The sequence below is a fragment of the Gracilinanus agilis genome, chromosome 1, assembly GCF_016433145.1.
Source record: "Gracilinanus agilis isolate LMUSP501 chromosome 1, AgileGrace, whole genome shotgun sequence".
Classification (NCBI taxonomy): Eukaryota; Metazoa; Chordata; class Mammalia; order Didelphimorphia; family Didelphidae; genus Gracilinanus; species Gracilinanus agilis.
Window position 1 is genome coordinate 153,039,701 of NC_058130.1, and position 27,422 is coordinate 153,067,122.

At 36.9% G+C, this 27,422-nt stretch overlaps 1 protein-coding gene across 1 annotated transcript in view; it reads right to left on the minus strand.

Moving 5' to 3' along the window:
* The window catches only part of COL15A1 (collagen type XV alpha 1 chain), a 218,515-nt gene that overhangs the window by 139,560 nt on the left and 51,533 nt on the right, over positions 1 to 27,422 (minus strand). Inside the window, exon 3 of the mRNA XM_044658323.1 lies at positions 1,447 to 1,994. Coding sequence (XP_044514258.1) covers positions 1,447 to 1,994 — 548 coding nt within the window. The remainder of the gene's footprint in view (positions 1 to 1,446; positions 1,995 to 27,422) is intronic.

A 27,422-nucleotide genomic window follows, 5' to 3' on the forward strand; every position in this document is an offset into this window, starting at 1 on the left:
GACCCTGGGCAAGTCACTTGACCTCCATTGCCTACCCTTACCACTCTTCCACCTATAAGTCAATACACAGAAGTTAAGGGTTTAAAATTAAAAAAAAAAAAAAAAGGAATCAATCACAGAGAAACACTAAATCCTATTTCAATGCCTCTCCAACAACATTGATTGTTTCTGAAACAGAAAAACAAGCATTTTTTGGTGGTGAACCTATTAGCAAGGAACATCTATGGATTTAGCTAGGCAGATCCTTGGATAAAAGACATATGGTCTCTCAGCTGATCTGTGCTTGAGCCTACATACATTCCCATGGCATTCTACTAAATCAGTGGTTCCCAAACTTTTTTGGCTTACCTCCCCCTTTCCAGAAAAAATATTACTTAGCCCCCTGGAAATTAATTTTAAAAAATTTTTAATAGCAATGAATAGGAAAGATAAATGCACCTGTGGCCATCACCACCACCCTGGATTGCTGCAGCACCCACCAGGGGGCGGTAGCACCCATTTTGGGAATCACTGTACTAAATTTTAGGTGGATGAACATATCGACAGTGAGATAATACAGTGGTAGCATAGTAATAGTTAAATTACTGAATAACATACAGGTTTAAGAAAGGAGGAAAAAAGGAATTAAACTATGAGTGAGAAGTGACTTACTCAAAGCCACAAAGATAATGAAGAGGAGAGTCTAGATTTGAACTCATATTCTTTGATTTCAGATCCAGAATTCTTTCTAATACTTCAGTGGATCCATGATTTCATTAGAGTAACTGAAGACTTTATGCAATGCTATCTCACTTAATTATAATTCACTAGCAAGGTGGGACATTGTATTGTGACGTCATTGTTCCTCTTTGAATCAAAGGATGAACAACTTGGTAGGCACAAGTCAACATACTTCTGAACCCATTCACAACTTATATCATACATTTAGAGATGGGAGAACTTAGACCTAGTTCAATCACCTAATTTTGCAGATGAAGAAACTGAGGATCAGAAGATATATTTAAAGCTGAAGGGATCTCAGAGACCATCCAATCCAACAACCTCTCTATCTTCATTTTACAAAGAAGGAAAATGGGGGCCAAGGAAATGAGATGCCTTGTCTAAGGTCACACACTCTGGATCTGAACTCACATGTATCAACTCTCAGGGTTCTTTCTTTTACCATTTTTGTCTCTCTTCATTAATCCTTCTTAGGAAATTTACCTGATAACCCAGAGGACTTTTTCTATCTTGTTTTTTTTTGTCTTGTAATAGCCACATTTACTGCAGCTTATAAGGATGGAATTTTGAGGGAAGAGGAGGTTGAACCAAAAGAGGAGAAGACGGTTCCATCCTTACAAGCTCACTTGCCTTCCAAATTTGGGGAAAGTCAATTCTATTTGAATCAAAAGATATAATTATGACCCTTATTAAATTTATTTTACTTTATGATACTTTGATACTCACAGTGAATCTTTCCAGTCCTGTGGCTCCTGCATTTCCAACAAATATACCTGAGCTGGACTCAAATCTCAAGGCTTGGGATGACCTCATAAACTGAATGCGGTTATGTTCCTCACAATCTATGAGGAGTATCACATTGCTTCCTTCAATGATAACTGTAAACCGGTTCCATTTGTTAGTCATTACTGGAACTTTAAATGAGGCAGCCTCTTGGGAAACATGGGAGCCAGGCTCAGTATAATACAGTATTATTTTCTGGGTGCCATCTTGAACTTGTGAGAGCCTCAGTCCTAGGTAAATAATTTTCTGAAATGCATCTGTTATTGCAAATAATACACCTCCATGGTTGCTATCAGGCTTTACAGTTACACTGATTGCAAAATCTGTGTAGAATGTCTCAGGAATTAAAGTTCTTGTTGGACGGCCAATGTTAGCACCTGGTGCAAAACTATAAGCTGGAAATCCTCCATAGCCAGTGATAAAGGAGACGGATGAAGGCAGTGGGACTCCAATTAGCTCCGTGAGATCGAGGTGGCCTTTAGATCCTTGTTCTATAACAGGAGAGAGAAAAAAAGGTTACTTTTTACAAATATATTTTACTATATGAGAAAGGAATTCTAAAGATAACCTGAAATAGTGGAGAGACAACTGGGCTTGTACTCAGGAACTAAATTCAAATCCTGCCTCTGACTCTGGGCCAATTATTTAATCTATTTGTGTATCAGGATTCCCTTCCATAGCATAGATGGGCTGCAATCTGTTTTAGTGAAGGAAGTTCCCCATTTTGATAAAATCATCCATCATTTCTGTTAATCCATTCATCAACAAATATTTATTGAGCATCTATTAAATACCAGGCACTGGGAATTGAGTGAGAGTAGAAAGATAATTTGAGGTCAGATTGTGAAGGAATTTAAAAGCTAAATAGAGCATATATTTTATTGTAGAGGCAATATAAATTCATTGTAGTTCATGAAGTAGAGGGATGATATGGTCAAATTTGTGATTAACAGAGTCACTTTGGTAGCTATATGTTGAGGATGGGCTGGAATGGTGAGTAACTTGAGGCCAGCAGACCAGTCAGGAGGCTTTTGAAATAAGCTTAGATGAGATGATAAGGGTGATAACTGAATATAGAGAAAAAGGGCCAGATAAGAAAAATGTTGTGGAAGTAGAAATGTGAAAAGATTTGGTGGTTTACTGGATATGCAGGGTGAGGGAAAGGGAGGAATTGAAGATAATGATGAAATTATGAGACTTGGAAGAATTATGGTGTTTTTGAAAGAAAAAAGGAAGTTTGGAAAGGAGGGGAGTTTGGGGAAGAAACAATTTCTGATTTAGATATTTTGTGTTTAAAATGTTTCTGGGATGTCCAGTTTGAAATGTCCAATAGGCAATCAGTGGAGCAAGAACTAAGACTCAAAAGAGAGATATTCCCTGGCTGTATGACCCTGGGCCAGTCACTTAACCCCAATTGCCTAGACCTTCCTGCTCTTCTGCCTTGGAACTGACACTTAGTATTGATTCTCAGACAGAAGGTAAGGATTAAAAAAATTCAGGAGAGATATGAGGGCTGGGTCTGGGTAAAGATGATAATTACACCTATGGGAACTGATGAAGTCAATAAGAGGGAAAATAAAGAAAAGAAAAGAGGGTCCAGGACAGAGTCTCAGGTAACACTCTTACAGTTGTGTTAGATGTTATGTAGTTTATACTATCAAATGAGAAAGGATCAGCAATGGCCTTTCTAGTCATGAGCTCCTTGTAGTTCTTTGACCTCTTGAAGTCCAATGACCTCCATTACTACTCCACTTCAGTGACTCATCCTCATGGTTTTATGGGAATAAGCTTGATAACTGATATATTGCAGGGGAAAGAACACCAGATTTGTAGTTAGAGGTCTTGGTGCTGGATTTGAATCCTGCCTGTGCTTCCCTTACTACTTTGTGACTTCCTGGGCTTCAGTTCTCTAATCTCTAAAATAAGGGGTTAGACTAGATATCTCTGGTCCCTTCCAGTTTTAAATGTATGACATGTTCATACTTAAAAGGTAAGTTAAAACCAGTAATGAATTACTTAACCAATCAGCTATGATTGTAGTTATCTTACAGAATTGACTTTTTTTTTAACTCTTTCTTTCTGTCTTTGTATGAATTCTTAGCCAGAAGAGTAGCAAGGGCTAGGCAATTGGGGTTAGTTGATTTGCCCAGAATCACATAGCTAGGAAGTAAGTATCTGAGGTTAGAATTGAACCTAGGTTCTCCTGAGTCCAAGACTGGTGCTTTATCCACTGTGCTACCCAGTTGTCCTTATCTCATAAAAATTGTATCAATTGGTTATGTATATTTTTTAACTGAAACATTTTTTATTAAATTAAAAAAACCCTTATCTTCCATTTTAGAATCAATACTATGAAGAGCTAATATTATGGGAGTTAAGTGACTCGCTCAGAGTCACACAGCTAGGAAGTACCTGAGGCCAGATTTGAAGCTATCATCTTCCATCCCCAGACCTGGCTCTCTATCCACTAAGCCACATAGCTTCCCCAATTGATTTATTAATGGGCAAGCAAGAAAGCACAGGAAATACATTAAAATCTGATCGCCAAACTAACACAACAAGTGTATTGGTGTGTAGAGAAGTTGTGTGAAAACCACTTTCTACAGTTATCCAAAGACAGCTTGGCATAGTAGCTAGAGGGTTGACTTCAGTGTCTTTGGGCTCAAGTTCTGCCTCTGACACTTACTGACTATGTGACCATAGGCAAGGCTCTGAAACCTCTTATTGCCCTCAGTGAAGTCTTTAAAATTCTATCAGCAGGGTTGCCAATATGCACCAGTGGAGGAAGGTTTCCATATCAGGAGTTCCCCTCATCATTCCCCACAATGAAATCAAAGGTCCGATACTACTCCTACTCCTACTCCTACTCCTACTCCTACTCCTACTCCTACTCCTACTCCTATTCCTACTCCTCCTACTCCTACTCCTACTCCTACTCCTACTCCTACTCCTACTCCTACTCCTACTACTACTACAACACCTAAAGCAACCACATGCTAGTTAACCAGGAAATAAAGGACTGAAAAGTATACTGAAATAAGAACAAAGTGCACCCAGTTTAGAAAGATCCTAGCTGGAAAAAATCTATTATGGTGGATGACACATAGGACAACCCAACTCCATCTGGAGTAAATAATACTTCTGCAGTGGATGAGACTCTGCTTTTAATCCAAGGAATATTGGTCAGTGTTTTAGAGGTGGGGTGAGAAAAAAGTGAATCAGCAGTTTACTCAACAAAGCAAGACAGAGGTTAAATAAAGCGAATATTACAATATTTTTTTAAAAAAATCCAGTGAAATGAGCTTCTTTATTGGGGGCTGAAGAAGAAAATTCAAAGTATACATGCCAAGAAGTTGCTGAGGACTTTTCAAACCTCCTCTGTTTCTGCAGACATTGCCAGGGCTCTGTAGGAGTTTATCATTGGTAACTATGAACTATACACATACCAGTATGTCCATACATGAATAAAGATTTGAGTGTACATTTTTGGGTGTTTCTGCATATATTTGCTAGATTGACAAGCCTTTCCACTAATAAGTTTCTGCTAGTTAACATTTTCTTGAGAATCAGGATTCTGTATGTATTGATTTATTCTAATCGCTCCCTTTTCTGTTCTTGTCTATTTAGCCACATCCATAATGTTGGATGTCAACTGAAACTATACCAGCTCTGAGATCTTGAACTCTGAAATCCTACTCTCTGACCACAGCTTCTTATCTTTCAGTTTCCTTTATCCCATCTCTTTCATTTAACCTTCTAGTCAGTCCCAGCATGGTCCCTAACCCCTTGATCCTTAATATTCTTTTACTCCATCACTCATGTTCTGATGACATTGCCTTTTTACTTCACCTAGACTCCATGATCAGTTGTTTTAGTGATTTCTTCACTCTTACCTTCAACTTCTTCCTTTCTTTATTGAATACTGTTCCCTCTACTAATCCACAATCCTGGGGAATTCTCTAGCCTTTCAAAGTGAAGTTAAGTGGCTGGAAATAGGTAGGAAGATGTTCTGACCTTTTTCCATCATAAATTCATATTTTCCAAGGGATTCTCCCAAATCTTTTTATTTAATTTTATTGACTCCTTATCATACTACACAAGGGTTGTTCCACCACTATCTCCTCAGAAATTTTTCTCTTCTGGAAACCTTTTTCATTTTCATAGTTTTATGGGTTGTTGAAGAAAGAACATTCTGCTTAGAATCACGAGGCTGGTTCAAACTTCAACTCTTCCACTTGCTACCTGTGTGACCCTGAAAAAGACACTTATCCTCTTTGATTATGTTTCTTCAGTTGTAAAATGAAGGTGTCCCCTAAGTCACTCTTAGTAAGTGACTTCTAAGGGAGCTTTAGATTTATGATTACTTATGAAAGTGGAGGATGATGAGATGAGGCATGAGGTAGGAGGTTTGGAGAGGGCTGAAAACTAAATAATTTATGCTTACTTATGGAATAATAGAGTAATCAAATAACAATGATAAAGTAACAAAGTTAAAGTTCAGAGCCATAATCATTATGGGTCATGTGTCTCAAACCCATGTTTTCTGATTTCAAAACCAGCTCCCACAATGCCAGGTGTTCCCAAATTTTAAAATCATGCTTCCATACTTAAATAGCTTTGAAATAATATACTACTTCATATGGTACAGGATGAGAACTTAGGCTCTCGAAGGCTATCTCAATGAAATATAGGGTTGGTCTATTCCATCAAACCAGCAATGATTCAAATAAAATCTAAGTAACAGATTGTGCCCTCCCTCCAAGGGCCAGACTACCCAAAGGTCACAGAGGATCTTCTTTAGCCAATAGGCTATTAGTTGATTATTTCTTTTACTTTGGCAACACACAAAATGGACACATAGCAAATTCTTTCCAAATGTTTGTGTAATGTGTGTTTCCCTTTCATAGAAAATATGTGAAGATAGTCGATAGGTGAGAGGTCTGTGACTTCATTTCTGGTGTCCTAAATTTGTTCTAGGATACCAGCTCCTTATAGATCTCACACAAATATTCCATTTTATTTGCAGCAATGGAGATTCACTGACCCTTTCCCCCTAAAACCGCTCCCAAAAAGTCAGTTCTCAAATTCCATTTAATTCATATATAAATGGATAGAAATCATACCATGAACTTATCCACTCCAAATGCAAATTCAAAAAGAAAACAAAACCTTGAATGGAAATTTTATTAATGAAGATGACAAATATTAGTTACCAATTAATTACTTACAATATGTAATTTATAGTCTTAAAGAATTGCATGGGGGCCCTGAGAAGTTAAGCAACTTAATCAAGGTCACAGTCATTATGGGTCATGTGTCTTGAACCCATGTTTTCTGGTTTCAAGACCAGCTCTCACAATGCCAGTGGTTCCCAAAGTTTTTGTTCCACAAACCTCTTCAACAACAATGACAACAACAAAATATGTCGCAAACCTCCAGGATAATTTAATATACCACTTATAATATTCTCTTAGATTTATTTATTCTTTTATTTATTTATTAAGGATTTACAAAAGCTACAATGATAACATTGCATAAAAGGTTCCAAATTAAATTTCTTTACATAATTTATAATTATAAAAATAAGGAAATGCACATGCTTGGTTGTCATAGAGGAAAAAATATATTTGTAACATAACTGAGTAATTATTTACTTCTTTAGGTGCCATAAAGAAGCCTTGGCATGAACCCCTTGGACTGTCACTGTGAATACTAACTACAAATCATTAAATGACAATCAGTGAACCACACCATGGGCATTCTTCTATCCAAATATAAGGTAATTAAATATAAATTGGGAAAGAAAGCAGAATATACAATAATAACAAAATACAATAAAGTGTATGCAATGAATGGATTGAGAACTGGCCTTTAAACCAGGAAAATTGTTTTAAGTTTTACCTCTGACAAGTGGGACCTTGAGAATGTTTCTTAACTGCTCATTGTTCTAGTGCAACACAAGTTACAGATAAGATAACTCAATTTGGTAGAAGAATTTTCTTTACCTGGAAGTTTTCTATACCAAAGAAGTCACAGCATTCACTCCCTATCCTAAATATAAAGCAGTCTAAATGTAAGGGAGAAAGGACAGTAGTATATGAGGGATCAGAAAAGACTTCATATAGATAGTGTCAGAAAGCACTGGTCTATCCCATTATCAAAATTGCCATCATAAAAAAAAAAACCAGTGAAGGGACCACCTGGAGAAGCTTCCAAGACCACCAGAGGTCCCCAAGACCACACAATGGCAACTCCTGCTCTTAAAAAAAATGGCAGACCATTTAGGTGTGGTCCTGGCAAGAAGCAAAAAGAGAGAGACAAACAGGAAAACAAGATGACTTCTCTAGGTTTTCCCCAATCCAGCTACTATGTTATAATTCCATGTGGTTGCTATTATAACCTCCTAAGGGCACAACAAGCATGCCAAGTCTTTTCCTGTCCAGCCGGCCACCAGGAGAGCTTTGAGACATTCCCAGACTTAAGGACAAATGTAGGCAGCATAAAGGGAATAATTACCCCAGGCAACATTTAAAAGCTCCTTCATCCTGATCTGGCTTATTCTTGAGCCCTCTAGCTCTCGGACCCTGCCTCCTATTACCTAGTGAAGATTTTCCCTATATTGAATGATGGATGGATCTCTATGGCAACAGCTTGACTTTAAACTTGCCCCAAACCAGAGGAATCAGTAATTTTGTCTCAGATTTCCTGCCGAAGTATTTCCTCTAATCTCCCTGCATACCCATATTGATTAATACCTAAAAGGACACTCTCCAGTTGTTTTCTCCATTGGGAAATTAGATATTTTGCAGATAAAAGGAATATATTAGGGAAGCTTTGTTCGTTATCTTATCTGTTCAGCATCTTAGCCATCACAGGTTATTTTCTCTAATCTTTTTTCCCCAAAAAATAACCACTAGAACATCACATCTCTGGTATTCATGGGCTGGTAGTCTGTGTGCCAGAGACCTTGCTCTGAGCTCAAGCAGAGAATGGAGATTAGGTCCGGTTTATGTATGATCCTATCTAAAAGCAAAGACTCAATCTGAAACTCTGTAGTCACTTTCCCACCCATATAGTCCACCATAATGTAGACAGCACTCAATTGCCTAGTCCTTACCACCACTCTGCCTTAGAACCTACTTAGTATTAATTCTAAGGCAGAAGGCTAGGTTTTTTATAGACAGACAGACAGATGATAGATAGATAGATAGATAGATAGATAGATAGATAGATAGATAGATAATATGTTGAATGATTAGTGAATTCTTCCATTCTGAAATAATCTCTCCTTCCTATAAACTTTCACAATAACATATCTTTACTTCCCAGGACATTTTTCATATTTGAGTCTGTATTGTCATTACTTAAGTCTATGTTGCATTTCCCCTACTAGACTATAAAGTCCCTCAGAGCAAGGCCCATGGGTCTCATTTATTTTTGTATCCCTGACCCCCAACTCCATCCATGCCTGGTTACCACTATTGACTACTGTTTTCCAAGTGGCACTTAGTAATGCTTAATGAATGAATGCTGAAAAGCTGGTCAAACAGAGGTTAAATTGCCATGTGTACATATCTGCTGACTCTTCTTGTGGCAGAGAAGAGCCCAGTAACTTCACAGGTGGCAAAGAAGCCAACTTTGGTTCATATTATATTCTTCCTCCCAATCCTTGGCATGTGCATGGGCTGGTTGGCTCAGAAGTACCCTATTTGTGCTCTAGGAAACTTGCCCAGTACTCAGGCAGAGAAAGGAGTCTGGGTCTGGTTTGTGTATAATACTGTCTAACAGTAGATACTAAATCTGGATTTCACCAGTTGCCTACCCACCCTTGTATGACTATGCAGCACATACAGCTGTGCTTGGCACACATTTCGTTTTCCACTTTTCATTGTCTCATAAATTCATAATGGAATCTCTCCTCTTTATTTGATAATCATAATACTAATTCACCTTTCTTTGGTGATTTGCAATTAACAAAGAATTTTTCTCATAATAACCCTGTGAGTCTGATAGTGTAAGCATTCCTATTCACATTTACAAATGATGGAACTGGAAATTGGAAAGGTAAAGCAACTTGCTAAATTCATACAGTTAGTAAGTGGCTGAGCTAGGACTTGAACCAAAGTCTTTTTATCCCTAAAGAGCTCTTTCTAATACACCAGAATTGGACCTATAGACAAAGCAGGCATCCACCTACATGATTTGAGGAGCACCACAAAATCCCCTTTGTCCAACATTCTCTCTTCTAATTGCCCTCCAAAGTGTCAGACCTTGTGAACATTAGAGATATTCCTTTCGTTTCATGCATAACGAGCATGAGATCATTGAGTGATGGCATTCAGAATAAGCCAATCAGAAGGGGCTTACTTGGGTCCAAGAATTATTTTCTCCAATTTCCCTTCCATAAACATATTTTTAGGCAAACAAGGTTAAGGAACTTGCTCTGGTTGCATTTGAACTCATGAAGAGAAGTCTTCCTTGATTCTATGCCCAGTGCTCTATTCATTGCGCCACCTGGCTGCCCCTATAAACAACTTTTACCTGAAAGAGGAGAATCCATTAGATACCAATAACCAATTCTAGAACTCATCTCAATCTCAGGTCTATGAGGCTAAGTTAGTTATCCTTTAAAAGTTCCTTCATGATGAAGATGGCAGTGGAAATTCTGAAGGGATTATATTTTAGAATATGACATCATTATATTCTTTCCATGGGTCTGATGTCTGTTTCCTTGGAAACTGGAGGAATGATGATAATAAAGAAATGGCAACTGAGAGGAGTTATTCTAGGTCAACTTTTCTTTCCATAGAGATGACACTGAGTTGAGAAAATAAGGTGAAGGTACTAATTTTTGAGCCTCCCTCTACCTTGTTTTCATGTGTCTAACCTTCATTTCCATGGAAACTCTGCCCATAGTCAGATGCCTCCCTCCAATAAAGGCTCCTGTTCCCTCCAGGTTGCTGAGCAATTCTGTATTAGTTTGTAAAGTTATGACATTTAACAGGAGAGACAACCTACACTGGGGGGGAATTAAAAAGAAGTTTTGTCTGCTGTCCTCTTCCTACTTGATTGGAGTAATGGCTTCTAAATAAGCAAACTAGCTAGCTCTCCATAAGTGATCTGTGGGGGCAGCTGGGTAGCTCAGTGGAGTGAGAGTCAGGCCTAGAGACGGGAGGTCCTAGGTTCAAATCCTGCCTCAGCCACTTCCCAGCTGTGTGACCCTGGGCAAGTCACTTGACCCCCATTGCCCACCCTTACCATTCTTCCACCTTGGAGCCAATACACAGAAGTTAAGGGTTTAAAACAAACAAACAAAAAAACATAAGTGATCTGTGTACTGCTGCCCTGGGAGGTGATTCCGGGTTGCATTAAAATTATTCATAAATTTACTCAATGAAACTTATTAAAGCCATACTACATTCTAGGTACTAGGAGGATGCAAGAGCATTTGTCCTTATAAAGCTCAAAATCTAATTGGGAAATTAGACACATGCACAAAATCCATGGTCTCAACTGCCTATATATAAATGCATAAAGTATAATTAATAATCTGGGGCAGCTAGATGGCTGAATGAATAAAGCATTACACCTAAAGTCAAGAAAATCTGAGTTCAAATCCAGCCTCAGACAATTACTAGCTGTATGACCTTGGGAAAATCCCTTAACCTCTGTTTGCCTAGAAGGCAGCTAGGTGACTCAGTGGATAGTGAATTGAGCCTAGAGTGAGAAAGACCTGAGTTCAAAATTGACCTCAGAAATCTACCACATCAGTGACTGTGGACAAGTCATTTAACCTTAATCCACTGGAGAAGAGAGAATGACAAACCACTCTAGCATCTTTGCCAAGAAAATATGGTCCATAAGACCATGAAAAGTCAAACATGACTGAAGAACAAATAATTAATAATCAGATAAAAATGCAAGGGGGAATACAATCTCACAGGAATCACTGAAATTTGGTTGTGATTGGAGAAGAAATCCATACACTAAAATTGGCAAGCATGGTAGAAAGTATTTGGGTGATAATAAGTTTTAAGAAAAAATGGAAGCAGTATCATTGAATAAGCCTACTTTAGATCACCTGGACTCAAGGGGGAAAAATAGGTGAAATCAGGAAATACCATAAATCTTTTATGGATGAATTATAAAAAGTAGTAGTGGGAAACTAATTCTCTGAACACCTGCTAGGGCACTCTTTCTGCCACAAAAGAGAAGAGTTGATAAATACTTAAATTTTCTTAATGATAATTTAATTATGCAAAAAAGCATAGGCACAAACTAATACAGAGAGTACACAGGATTTGGAGTGAATAGTGACTTTAAAGGTCATTCAATTCAAATCCCTCTTCTTATACCTTCAAGAAATGAAAATCAAGAAAATTTAATAACTTTGAGCAACTCGTCCAAGGTCATTCAAGTAGTAAATAGCAGGGTTATAATTTAAGCACTGGACCTCTGAACTAAAATTCAATGTGTTAACACTCTACAGCGGTTATTCCTATTTATTTAAAAAGAACCAATCAACAAGCATTTATCAAATTGTTTGTCATGTATAACTCTCCTTATTGGTGGAGATAATGAAGTGGCCATAATGAAATCAAGCCATTTGTCAAGATCAGCCAAATGAACAAGAATTTATTAAGTATCTGCAATGTGCTGGGTACTGTGCTAAGATCTGAGGATGCAAGCATAAAAACAAAAACAGTCCTTGTTCTCACAGAGTTTACTATCTAATGATCATATAATCTGATTTAACCTTAGATTTAGAGAACAGATAAGGTCCTACAGTCTAAAATTCTACAAGATCAGCTTAAGACCATGGAAAAGTCTCTTAATGAAATTATTATAATTCTAACACAACTCCAAAGAAAAAAGGGATCACAGTAATGCATATCAATTGCTATTTACAAAAGGTCTTGTAAACAATGAAAGGAAGGGCAGGAAAAGAAAGGATGAATACACAATAGAAGCAAAATCCTGGAAGAACAACACCAGGAATAATAAGGTTTGGAACTAGCTGAAGTGGATGATAAATGTTTAGGCTAACAAAAAAGGATTCTTGAAAGCCATATTCAGGATAATAGGAAGATTACAGAAGGGACAGCAGTGCTCCTTGTAGGGGCTAAGTCTATGATAAGGGACAGGAAGCATAAGATCAGAGATTTAGAGTTGGCAAGAACTATAGTGACCAAGTCCAGAACATGTATTTTACAGCTAAATAAGAACTAATCCTCTCCTAATTTAGTGTTATATAGGGCTGTTTTCTTATGCTAAAGGAGATGATATGTTGATTGGAAGGATAAGAAAAAAACAGTTAGGAAATAACAAGATGAGCAAAGGATTTCCCTTATGAATTCAAGTCACCCAAGTGAACTGGATCTGAAGGATCTGAAAGAATTGGTTAATGATACTGCTAATTCTGTTCAAAGGGTTTCATAGGACTGAAGACAGGCAAATATTCTGATTTTTCAAATAGGGAAAGGGTGGAGTCTGAAAACTATTGGTCAGTGAGTTCGGCTTCAATTCCTGGCAAAAATTTAAGACATACTATTAAAAGCACAGTTTATGAACATTTAGAAAGGGAAGTGGTGATGTCTAAGAGCCAGCATGACTTCATCCATGATAGATCATGCCAGACTAAATTTTCTTCTGAAAGAATTACTAGTTTGAGAAATCATAAAAAAAATTGCATATTATACCAGCATTTCATAAAGGGATTTGATAAAGTCATGTTTTTCTGGCTATATGATGTCTATAGATAGACTCTTAAAAACGGAAGTCAAGGAGATGCTATAATAATTGAAAAGCTAGACCAAGAGTAACAGTTAATTGACAACCTGGGAGGTGGTCTAAAACAAAGCACCTTAGGAATCTGTGCTCAGCCCTGTGCTTCTTAACATATCCATCTGACACTTGAATTAAGGCCTAGTTAGTTTGCTTCTACAATTTGCAGATGGCCTAAAGCTGGGAGAGATAGTTAACATATTAAAGGACAGAATAAAAATTCAAAAAGATCTTCATAGGTTTGGAGGATAGGTCATATTTAATATGAAAAAATTAAAATGAATAAATATAAAGTCTTATACTTGAGTTAGAAAAAGTCAACTGACCAAATACAGTCAGAAAGGGATAGCTAGATTAAATTTTTTATGGAAAAGATTTTGGAGTTTTAAGTGGACTGCAAATCTGAGTCAATCTGAGTCACCAAGCAATCTTAGCAGCCAAAAAACTAATATAAAGCATCCCAGATGAAGGAAGTGATAATCCCATTATACACCCATTGTATAGGGTGGGTTGGATAATTTGGATGTTGGGATCAACTGAAAAGTTGGGTCCATTTGAATGCTGGGTTCAGCTTGGAGGCCATAGTGTAGGAAGAGTGACCAGATTGGTAAAATGGGTGGAACTGTTGCCAAGTGAATGAATGAAGGAACTAGAGGTGTTGAACTCAAAGAAGAAAAGATGGAGGCGGGGAGGCTAGAGTGCAGAGATATGATATTTCTCTTTAAATAATTGTCCTTTGGATGAGGGATTAGATACGTTCTATTTGGTCCATGTTGGAAAAACTAGTACTAATGCTTGGAAGCTGAAGAAAGGCAAATCTCTGCTGGAGGCAAGGAAAGTTTTTTATTAATTAGAACTCTACAAAAGTACAATGTGCTGCCCTGAGAAATAATCACACACTCCTCAGTAGCAGCCTTTAAAATAGAATGTTTGCTTGGGGTTTTTGAAAAGGGAATATTGTAAAAGGAATCTTTTGTAAAGATTGCTATGAAAAAATTAAGAATCTATGATATAGATTCAGGTTCATCCTTATGTTTAGATGTCATAGTTTATGTATGTTACTCAAAAGAATACACTGTATTTATCTAAAAGTAGATCACCATCAAAATCACCAATAACTATAAAATGATATTTATGTGAAGAGAAAAATGCATTTAAGTTATAATTAGACTCTGTATGTGTATGTATGTATATCAGATATGGGAAATAACTTATAGCCTATATTCAGACCAATATGAGAGCATTCACTTCACAAGAAACTGTTATAAATGAAATCTTCTATCAATAAAGCATTAATACATTAATAAGGTTAAGATACTTTTTGAATCTTAAAGAGCAAATTACCCCATGAGGGACAAAAAACTTGAGAGTCATAAGTTACCAAGAAGCTTAATATCTTGTGAGAAAATAAGGAAGTTGGTACGATGGAAAGATGAAAGAGAGGACCTGGGTTCAACTCTCACTTCTTGCATGTCTTTGGGAAAATTATTTAAACTTTTTAGGTTTCTGTTTATTTAAAAAATAAAGGTGAGGAGGTCCTAGGTTCAAACCCGGCCTCAGCCACTTCCCAGCTGTGTGACCCTGGGCAAGTCACTTGACCCCCATTGCCCACCCTTACCAATCTTCCACCTATGAGACAATACACCGAAGTACAAGGGTGTAAAAAAAAATAAAGGTGATAAATTAACTAAATAACTTCTGAGGCCTTTTCCCACTTTTAATCCATGAACCTTTGATTTTAATAATCTTAGATTCTCAAAATTAGAAGGGACCCTTGAAGGCATCTAGTCCAACAGTTAACTATGGGGCAATTCCCTGTTGTTAAAATCACCAACAAATAATCAACTTCTACTTGAAGGCATCTAGTGATGGGGAACTCACCACCTCCTGAACTGCTCCATTCCAAATTTGGTCATTTCTAAGTGTAAATGTGAGAGAAAACGAGAATCTCCCTTTCTGCATCCTTCACTATCAGCCCCATTCCACTTCAAACAGAACATAAACAGAACAGTATCTTAAAGTGTGTGAAAGGAAATTTTTTTTTATCGTAACTTAATCAAGTGCTCAGAGTGCTCCATCCTTTTCACTTAATCAGTCAGGAACTTGAGAATCCATTTGATAAAAGTTCATACCCTCAGAGGACAGGAGGTGGATCCCACAGACACTGTCCAATTAAGAAAATTTGATTGGTTCCTGAGATGTGATAGACCAGCCCACACTGAAAGGAAGGAGAAACCAGAGAGATAGGAAGTAGCCTGGAGAAAACTGCTTACAAAAGCTCTAGCCAAGGGCATTATGACTCATTCTGCTGCATAGGTGGCTCTTGCTGAAAGAGGGATTCTTCTGTATAGCACTTCTGCTTTGGAGGACTTCTGCATTGGAGATTCTGCATTGGTGACTCAAGGAGTTTGGCTTCAGTAACTTGCTTGGGTTGAGGAGACCCTGACCAGAGATACTGGCCTTTCAGCTCTTCTCCTATCTTCAGTGGGACTCTCTCTTTGGTGAAGCACTTGGATCCAGACTTAGTTAATTTAGCTAGGCAATATTTTCTACCTCCTTCCTACATTTCCCTCTTGACTATCTCTATCCTGCTGTAATGAAGTGGCTAAAGCTACTAACACACTCATAGTTCAATTTTTAATTTTTATAAATGGTGACCACAACAATATTTGTTAATTCTTATATTTTTTCAAACCAATTTTAATTATTACAAGTGATGAACCAAAGGATCAAGAAAGGCCTGAAGAGAATTGGAGGAAGGTTCAAATCCCAATTGCCATTACCTTTAGGAATTGAACCTTTGTGATCTACACTTCAGTAATTTGTAAAACAAGGGGGTTGGATTAGCTGTCTAAGGTCCTTTCATTTATAAATTCTGTGATCCTATGGTCTTAGGAAGTGAGAGGAGTCAAAGACAATTCCAAAGGTCAAGTTTGTAGACTTGGGAGAATGATAGCACCACTGATGAAAAAATCAGGGACTTCAAAGTATATTTCTTTATATGTAGTCAAATTCTGTCTCTGAAAGCTCTACCTGTTGTTCCTACTTATTTTCTCTTAAGTGAAACAAGATTCACCATTTTTCTCTATGATAACCCTTCTAATACTTGAAGGCAATTCTCATGTTCCCCCAAGTCTTCTCTATAGTTTGTTGTTGTTGTTGTTGTTGTTGTTGTTGAGTAGATTCAATTGTGTCTGATTATCTGGGATCCCATTGGGGGTTTCCATGGCAAAGATATTATTTTCCTCCAACTCATTTTACAAATGAGGACAGTGAGGCAAACAGGATGAAGTGACTTGCCCAGGGTTACACAGCTAATAAGAGACTACGGTCAAATTTGAATTTAGTTCTTTTTGACTCAAGGCCAGGCGCACCTTCCACTGTACTACTTAGCTGCCCCCTTCTCCATGGTAAACTTTCTCAATTCCCCCTTGTATTTGTGAAGTTCTAATTTTAGAAATCCACAGTGGTACTAATTCATCCCAAATAAATTTATTCCAATATAATATAAGCTTCTTAAGAGCAAGAACTATTTGACAGAGTCAATAGACTAGTTGACTTGGCAGTTTTATTTCTTAATTAATCAATAAACATTATTAAGTGTCTACTTGGTGCCAGTCACTGTGCTAAGTGCTAAGGACAAGAAGAACAAAGTGGAACCAGTCCTTAGCCACTCTCTCCCCAAACCTTTATATTGCCCAGAGTTACACAAGCTAATAAGTATCTGAAGCAGGCTTCAAATTCAGGATTTCCTGCCTCCAAATCTACCATGTCATTTTCCTGCTGCTAGGCATAATAGACACATAGTAGGTGCTTAATAAATGCCTACTTCACTGATTCTGTCATTTTAATAATACTTGCATATAAGCTGCCTTAATGGTCACACTAGAGTAAAATAATGATATAGTAATCCACTTGTGAAATTGGCAAGGGTCTCAATTTCCTCATCTGTAAAATTGGGGTATTGGACTTAATGATCTCTAAGACTCCTTCCAATTTCAGCATAAATTCCATTATTTGAGCAGCTCACATTTCTGATGTCAAATTATCTAAAGTTGGCATGTTTTTTTCATCTAGTGTGTGAATAAGACCTGGGCGGGATGATGGCTGGGCCTGAAGATACTTCTTTCCTTCTCATTCGACATTTTACTGCCATAAAACTGAAGAGCTTTAAAATGTGTAAACCAATTCATGTTGCTTTTGGATTAAAAGATTTCCCACAGAAATTTCCCTCTTACTGAATATGATGTTGCATCCTTTCTGGTTTCTCCCTCTATACTTCACTCCCTCCTACATTAACAAAATTTCCCTCATGTTAGTTTTCTCTTAGGTGATTGAAACATTTTGAATTTCTCTTAATCTGTGGGATTCTGGGCAAAGTAATTCCTCTGCATCTTCCCAGCATGGCTCTCTTATTTCTCTTATAGGTTATTCCCTTGAGGACAATGCATCAGGATATATCGGTCTCAGATCAGGTCCAAGTCTCTTTTCTTGTTTATTTTCTTGTTCTCTTTCTCTTTCTTGTTTTCTTTCTCTTTCTTGTTTTCTTGTTTTTTCTTTCATTCTTTCTTTTCTTATCTTTCTTTTCTTTTCTTTTCTTTCTTTCTTTCTTTCTTTCTTTCTTTCTTTCTTTCTTTCTTTCTTTCTTTCTTTCTTTCTTTCTTTCTTTCTTTCTTTCTTTCTTTCCTTTCTTTCTTTCTTTCTTTCTTTCTTTCTTTTCTTTCTTTCTTCCTTTCTTTCTTTCTTTCTTTCTTTCTTTCTTTCTTTCTTTCTTTCTTCCTTCCTTCCTTTCTTTCTTTCTTTCTTTTTCTTTCTTTCTTTCTTTCTCTTCCTTACCTTCCATCTTAGAATTAATACTATGAATTGGTCCTAAGGTAGAAGAGCAGTAAAGGCTAGGTAATGGGGATTAAATGACTTGCCCAGGATCACACAGCTTTTTGTTTGAGGCTAGATTTGAACCCATGACCTCCTTTCTCTGGGCTTGACTCTATCCTTTGAGTTACTTAGCTGTCCCAGAGCCCCCCTAATCTTATTAGTGACTTTCTCTCCAAATTCTTCTTTCATCCTCCATGGTCTCCAGTTCTAGAACCATGATCAACTCAGTCCTGCCTTTGTCAATGAATGGAATGTATCGATCTACTTCCCTATGGCCCTACTCAACTTACATATATCCTCCATGGATATAGTCTTTCCCATAACCTTCTTTTCTTTTTTTTTTTTTTAAGCTCTTAACTTCCATCTTAGAATCAATATAGCACATTGGCTCCAAGGCAGAAGAGTAGTAAGGAAAAGGAAATGGGGGTTTAGTGACTACTTGTCCAAGCCAGAGAGCGAGGAAATGTGAGTCAAATTTGAACCCAGGACCTTTCTTGTCTATCTAGACCCGCCTCTCACATCTCTGAACTACCTAGCTGCCCCTTCCCATAAGTTTCTTAGGAGAAAACATTGCCTTTGCTTTTGCATTTATATCTTCACTTGTCACATTTTGGTACAGAGAAAGACTTTAAAAACTGCCTTTTAATTCATTCCAACCCCTTCATTTTACAGATGAGAAAATGAAGACCCAAATACAATTATAACAAGGTAGAGCAGTCTGGGCTTTGTGTAAAGGTGAGAATATCTAGAGATTACATATCTATAGGTGTTTTTTCCCTTGCCTGTTCTACTAACACAATGATGGGAAACCTTTTGAGCTTGGTGTGTCAAAATTCACCAAAAAACAAGCATAACTCAGGTGGTGTGTGTTGTGTGGAGATGCAAAGCATGGAATCCCTGCAAAGGTTCAGGGATAGCCTCACCCAGAATTCCAGGGGAATTGGTGTCACTTCGAGAAAAAAACCATAATTTCGTGATACTTATAGTTTAAATAACAAAAATGTATAATTGTAATATATAACTATTTAATAAACCAAAATAGGTAAATTAATATAGGTAGAATTGTCATCTATAGTGCACAGAGTGTCTACACAATACTACAGCAAATGTTTCATCCTTAGCATGCAGTCCCATACTTCTCTTTATGCGGCCACAGGTGGCTGCGTGTCATTGAAAATGGCTACGTGTGTCAGTGCTGACACACCTGTCATAGGTTTGCCATCACCGTACTAACAAGACCTCTTTTAGCCACCCTCCAAACCCCTGTCCTGCTCCCCAAAGCTATGGTATGCTTATTCCCTTCTGGGGTCACAATTTCAGCAGAGTAGAAACCTGGGGTGTCCCAGGTTGTGCTTCTTCTCCCACCTAAGCAGCATCCCCACACCTCAGGTAAACTTCCCTTGTTCCTTCCTCCATCCTGACTCAAGTGAAAATTTTGTGTTATGGTTCTACCAATCAGGTTATTTATCTTGGTTAAGGGAACACAGCGAGTGGCAGAAGAAATACTACACTTAGATCTCTTTACTTCTAAGGCTGGTGGGTAACTATTGTTATGATGCATTCCTAGGACCGTGGAAGAAAAAATAATTAGAAACTGGTTGAAATTCTTCAATGAGTCTGTAGCCTATTTTTGGAGACATGATTATTGCCCAGGAAATAGTTATCAAACAGAAAAACATTCAGACTATGTGATACCAGTGATGTGACCCAAGGAATTCAGAGAAAGTGGGATTTCAGTCATCAGGAGATTATTAGACTAGATGAAGAAAGCTTCATGCTGGTGTTAGATTCTGAGGTAGGACTGGTAATATTTGGACTAGGGAAGGGCATTTCAGGCAGGGTGAACAGCATGAGCAAAGACCTAGAAGTAGGAATGAGTGTGATGTGTTTTAGAAAGACATGAGGAGATCAGAATATTCTGAAACTAGGCATTCCTGTAGGGATTTCAGATGGGATGAACTGATAGGAATCCTTGGATGCTAATCCAAGGAGTTTAGTTTTAAAATATTAGGCAGTGGGGAGAAATAGGTCTTGGAATAATGCATTAATGAAAGAAGTATGGGAACAGTGATAAAGGAAAATGAGTCTGGCAGCAAGTAATATCTAGAAGAGAAAAAGAAAGATTAGAGTTGACAAATCTAGAGACAAAACTAATTCTACATAGGGAAAATTGTGAAGGACTGGAAGTTTGTCTCTGGTAATCTTGTACTTATTTTTAATAAAATAAAATCCCTCAATCCTGCCCCCAAATCTCTCCCACCTAGCCCTTTGGTCCAAAGGCTTACTCATAGTTGGAAACAAGACATTCTTTATAGAGTATTGATATTGTGGGGAAAATGATAACTTTGAATTCAAGAGACCTGATATTCTATATTATAAGACCAGTACTAAAATTCTATGTTGCAAGTTTTTTTTCTTTTTCTGTTACTTTTTAACAGAAAAAAGTTACTTTTTCTGGCCTAAGATTCTATTTTCTAAGTTTCTAACAATGCTATTTCCCTTCTAAGTTGGATTCTGTTTTAGCTTTGTTATTCCTCCCAAGAATATTTACAATATAAAAGAAAATTTTTAAAAATTTCTCAAAACCAAGAGGGATGCATACTTTTCTAAAAGCAGAATTTAAGGCACATTAAGGACATTGGGGAAAATATTTTTGTGAATGAGTCCACCTTAGTATTTCTCACACCATAATTTTTTCATCATGATAATATATACTTCCCTTTTGATCATTTTTATAAGAGCATACTCATATAAAACCAAAACCTCAAAATAAAACTGTAAATAAACTGACATAAAAGAGAGTATTCTTTGATCTGCATCTGACTCCAAACAGTTCTTTGGAGATGGATAAACATTCCTTGTCATAAGTCCTTCATAATTGTCCTGGATTATTACATTGCTGAGAATAGCCAAATTTTCAAGTTGCACATCTTAATTTTTTTTAAAGATTACAAATAAAGTCAGTGTTCATCAGTTGGGCTGAAAAAAATCTTGTTTATGAATGTAGTGAAATATTATTGTGCTATAAAAAACAATGAATATGAAGAATTAAGAGAACCATGGGAAGACCTATATAAACTGATGCAAGAAATAAGCAGTATGCATGATGATGACAATAATGTGGATGAAAGTAACACTGAAAGGTATTCAAACTCTGACTATTTGAAATGACCAGTCTTTTTTGAAGCCAAAGAATGTGTGATGAGATGCATTTTTCTCCTTTTCTTTTTTTTATTTCAGTAGAGATTTGGAGGATTACAGATGTGTAGTGCTGCACACTCAGTCACTTTGTTGGTTTGTTTTCCTTAGCAATTTTCTCCTCTAAGTGTAAAAGTGTATAGCAACTGGAGATAATTAATAACAGGCAAACCAGCTATTTCCTCTTTAGCTAGTCCCTGTCTTCAGAATGTGGGCAGCACCACTCTTTTCCAACTCTTCCCTTAGCCCATGAAGAATAACATTTCCTTAGTCAACAGGCCTACTCTGCCCCACACTCCAGAGAGGAGAGAATTCTTTGAAGTGAGTGACTAAAAGATAATGGTGAGGGTAGGAGGATTGCCCTAAACTAATCACTTCAAGAGGAAGTTTTTTTCCTTTTTACCAAGTCTCTGACCACCTAACCATGCTTATTCATTACTCAGTCATTATCTAGGTTAATGTTCCAGATTTATGTACTTTCATTTTTTTTTTGTTGCTGCTCAGAAAAATTCTGAATGAATCAAAATTCTTTGAGATTTTCTCAAGCCTCCAGCGAGGATAGAAGCCTAATACAGTACCTAGGATGGAGGTTCACATTTTAACCTTCTTTGTATTTCTTTGCCAATCCTGGACATTTATTTGCAATTTTTTTTGCAGTTCTCAGTTGCAAATGAAGTAGAGTGAGGCAAAGTGTATAAGAGAGAGAAAGTGGATCTTCATTTGAAAATAAAATAGAATAAAATTCAATTTTAAAAAGATGGATTTTATCTACCTGATAATTCGGTTATCTTGAACAGAAATCAGAAAAGTAACTTTATAGAACAGAATAAGCCTTGCAATTAGCTTTATATCACTTGGCAAAGAGGAAGAGAGGAAAGGTAGACTGTATTTCACAGTCTGATAACGAATTTTCTGGGTAGGAAGTTGTTTATCACCAGTAGCTTGGACAACATGTAAACAAATATATACAAAACAAGTTATATACAGGATAAATAGGAAGTAATTAACAGATGGAAGGCACTAGAATTAAGAGGGGTTGAAGAAGACTTTTAGTGAAAGAGGGGATTTTCATTGGGACTTAAAAGCCAGAGAGGTCAGTAGATGGAGAAGAGGAGGGAAGCATTCCCAGCAAGGGGGGCAGGTAGAGAAAATGCCCAGAGCAGAGAGATTGTGTGTTTTGTTTGTGAGATAGCCAGGAGGCCAGAATCACTGGTTGGAAAGAGTATGGGTAAAGTCTAAGATTGGAAAACTAGGAGGGGTTCTGAAGGGCTTTGAATGCCAAATGGAGCATTTTGTATTTGATCTTGGAGGCAATAGAGAGCCCCTGGAGTTTTTTGAGTAGGTGGTGTGACATGATCAGACTAGTGTTTTTGGAAAAATCACTTTAGTGGCTGACTGGACAATGGACTCTAGTGGGGAGAAACTTGAGACAAATGATCACCATCAAGCTACTGCAATAGCCCAAGCGTGAGGTGATGAGGGGTGGGCTGCTGAAGAAGTCAGAGAATCTCAAAGCTCAGCTTCCCAATGTCTATATATTGGGAATATATTCCCAAAATACTTCCCTGCTATAGCTGGGAGTAATAGGGAAGGATATCAGGAAAATTTATTTTTACTTTTATTTTTTGTCATATAATTTAATTTTTTTTCAATTACATGCAAATGAAATATCTTTTTTTTGCAAATGAAATATCTTAACATTTATTTTCTTAAAATTTTGAGTTCTGAATTCTCTCCCTCCCTTATTTCCATGCTTTATTTTTATACCTAATTTTACAAATTACATGTAATAATAAATTTTCACATAAGTTAATATGATCTAAATTGTCTCCCTTCCTCCCTCCCTTTCCTGAGCTAGCAAGCAATTTAATATGAGTTATACATGTATTATCTTGCAGAACATATAGGAAAAGAAAGTTTTGTAAAAACAGAAGGCATCAATAAAATGTAAAACACTTTCCCACAGTTTTTCTCAAAGTTTTTCTCACAGGTTTGCGTTTGTTACCCCCCCCCCCCCACCCCGCCACTTAATAAATTCAAGTGGCTTCTTATTTCAAATCAAATATAAAATCCTGTAGTAGATGTTCAAATCCTTCATAATCCATTCTCATCCTCCCAAACTCCTTACCCTTTACCCTCTCTCACATACTCCAAGATCCAGTGACACTGGCCTTTTTGGGTTTTGAACATACATCACTCCATTTCCTGAATGTCTTTTCATTGACCTCTGTGCCTGGGAAAGCTCTTACTCCTTAATTCTGTTTCTTTCAGGACTTAGCTTGACTTAGCATTCTGTAGGGGGGACCTTCACACATACCTACTGCTAATGCCTTCTGCCTGAGATTACTTTCCATTTTCATGGCTTGCATATATATATATATATATATATATATATATATGTAAGTTTTTTGCATGTTATCTCTGCTTTTAAAATGTAAACTTATGCATAGGAATCATATTTTTGTCTTTATATCTCAAGTAGTTGGTACAATGCCTGACCACAGAGTAAGTGCTTAATAAGTGATTGTTGATTGTTTGCCTTTTGTTTTTTGTTTTTTGTTGAAATTATGCTCCCAAAGGTTAGTACTAATCCTTAGGGCTTTAATGTCCAGGGTGCAAAGTCAGTGAAATGGCTTAGTAAGAAAATAATGGCATTAAGATAAACTACATGCAGAAATACCTGCAATTGCAGTCAATCATGATTTTGATGTTAATAAATTGATAATTTTATTTATATATGTGTGTATGTATGTATTTCTGGTGCTAGAGATTTTCATGTGTTATGAAAAGTAAATATTAGAATTTGCTCCCCAGGACTCTAAATTCCAGGTTCCCATGTTCCTTCTCACACTACATCCTTATAGTAGGGAGGATATATTTTGATGTGGCCCTGCCTTTCACTCTTTTTCCCTAATCTCGGTTTGTGGAGGTGGGGTGAGTGCCATGCAGGAGAATTTTTCTAACGTGGTTTTACTTAGGCTTTTACTTTTGTTCTTTTATTTCTTCTACTTCAAGTGATTATTAATAAGCTTTATAAAATATAATACTTGGAGTTATTGGATATTAATTTAAATCTTACAATCATTTTTCAAAATTGAGATGTTACATGTATAACCCAGTGCAACTGCTTGTTAACATCAGGATAGGGGAGGCAAGAGGGGAGGGAGATAATCATGATAAATAATCATGTAACTGTGGAAAAATATTTTAAAATAAAATTATTAAAAACAAAAACAAAACAAACAAACAAAATTGAGATATTAGTACAAAAGGTCACAGGGGAATTCCTAATGAGAAAAAATGTTTTGCATGTTGCCAATTTTACTTCATATGCTTCAGTTTTAAAAGTTATTTCATGGTTACTGTATAAGGAAAAGTATAGGGTACTAGAATTGATGTTTTGTTATAAAAATGCATGCAGAAAAAGTGTATTTTCAGCAACCTCTGGTGAAAATTACAGTTTTTTGTAGTCATGGGAAACTAACCTCCTGTTTCCCATAGGTTCAATGTATCAACATTCATTGTTTTGACTTATACACTGTTTTCTGGGAATGTTACTTTTGCAAAAGCTGAGGATTGACTGTATCTGACATATCCCACCCAGAGATTTTTGCAAAGATTTCTACTGTGCCGGGCAATATAATATCTGAAGAAAAAGAGAAATATAAAATGTGATCCTTCTTCTTTAACTTGTCTGCTGAGGAGGCATCATTCTGTATTTTACAACAGAAGGGCCACCAGGGAGTTGAATTCTTTGGAATACCAACTGTAACTGTCTTTTCCATCAAAATCGCAAATAAACTCCAAAGCCTACAACTGGGTTGCACCTTCATGAAAGAATCAATTCTCCAAACTACATGCAGGATGACATTTTTCTTCATGTCAACTTCTAATTGCTTCTTTACTCTTCAGGTTTTCATGCATATGCATATACATCATAGCAATTTACTTCACTGCTATATGCTGGTCAATGAAGTTACTGTTTGAAAAGGATGTTTTTCTATGTGGCCACCTGCAAAGAATGCCTGCTGTGTTCTAACAATGTGTTTCTTTTATAGCCATCCATCACCTACCTCCAGCCTGAGGGATGGTCACAGAGGAGATGCAGGAGACATTTTGCCAGTGATGGTGGTCCAGGACTAAGGTGATTGATGCCATTGAAATCTAGGGGATCTACTCAAATTAGCTTAATGCTTTAATAGTCTAAAAAAGGAAATATGGAAGATTCCAAACCTAATACAGACCTACCATAATCACTCATATTAACTATTTTCATAGTCTTCTAACCTTCCTATTTCTACTTTTATTTTTCAATCCATTTTTTCTCACAGTTGCTAGAGCAAGCTATGTTGTAGGAAGCGTGAATTTATCTATCTGTTCATAGGACTCCTCTGCTCCAGACTTTTTCTTTTAAAAAAAAACCCTTAACTTCTGCTTTAGAATTGATACTAAGTACCAGTTCCAAATAGTAAGGGCTAGGCAATGGGAGTTAAGTGACTTGCCAAGGGTCATACAGCTGGGAAGTGTCTGAGGTCAGATTTGAACCCAGGACCTCCTATTTCTAGACCTGATTCTTAATCCACTGAGACACCCAGCTGCCCTTGCTCCAGACTCTGCAGTGGCCCCCTATTACCTACCAAAGTTATGGGAAAATACTTAGCTTGGAATTCAAAGTACTCTACAATTGGCTGCCACTTAATCTTTCTAGTTTTATCTTAGACTTCTCCTTTCCAAAGATTAAGTTCTTGTCAACCTGACCATACATGCCATGGCTTACTTCCTCTCTCTTTGCTTATCCTCTTCCTATTGACTAAAATGCTTTTCCCATTCCTCTGTTATTGAAACTTTACTTTATCCTTTAAAATCTAACTAGAAAGAGACTTCCTCCTTAAGGGATTTACTAAATTCCCCAGTCAAAAATTACCTTTCTCTGTATCTTGGGCTTCATAAAACACTTTGATTCCATTTCATGCATCTATCACATTTTATTATGTATTATAATTATTTTATATTGTGTCACAAATGTACCTCATAAGCTCAATGAACTGTCATTTAATTGTTGTACCTTCCCTATTGCCTAGAATATTATAATATTTTCATCACCACTTTCCTCTCTTTGTCCCTCTTTCTGTTCCCCTCCTCAAATCTCTTCTGTAGGATAAACATATATAATTCTTTCACCTACTCCTTTCACATCACAGCCACCAGTGCTCTTACCATTTTACTCAATTCTAGAAACTTCTCTGCTTCTAAGCCTTTTCTAAAACATGGTGTCCAAAAAAGAACATAGTTCTCCAGATATACTCTGGTCACAGTGTAGTATAATTTCATGATATGCCTCTCTTAATGCACTTTAACGTTATTTTATCATTTATAGATGTTATGTGATACTGTTGACTTTAGCTTTAGCAAATACTCTTTTTTTCATTTTCCTTGGCATTCATTGCAAGACCCAACTCATTGGGCATCAACACTCTTAAAAAATTATTGTAGAACTCTGCCCTACTTTTTTTTGTCATTCTTAATCAATTTGCCCTTTCTTCAGTCTTCTGTGTATATTAATCTCAGTCAATTGATGTATTCCCTACATAACCATATTTGACTTTTTAGACAGTTTCCCTTGTGCTTTCTCACAAGAATTATTTGTTTGTGTCATCAGAATTTTGTTCTTGAAAGTATCCCATCCTTTTTTTAAAAATCCTAACCTTCCATCTTAGAATCAATACTATGTTTATTGGTTTCAAGACAGAAGAGTGGTAAGGGGTAGGCAATGAGTGTTAAGTGACTTACTCAGGGTCACACAGGTAGGAAACATCTGAGGCCAGTTTTGAACGAAAGACCTCCCATCTCTAGGCCTGACTCTCAATCCACTGAGCCACCTACTAGCCCTCCATCCCATCCTTTTTGAGCTGATTTTCCCTCTAGTGTGTCATACCAGAGAATCTACCTATTCTTTCTCCAAACTCTTTGAATTCTGTTTCCTACAAAATTTTAGAGTATATGACTGACTAACCCTTATCTTCCTCCTTTCCTTCTCTCTCACAAATTCTAATCTGAAGTGG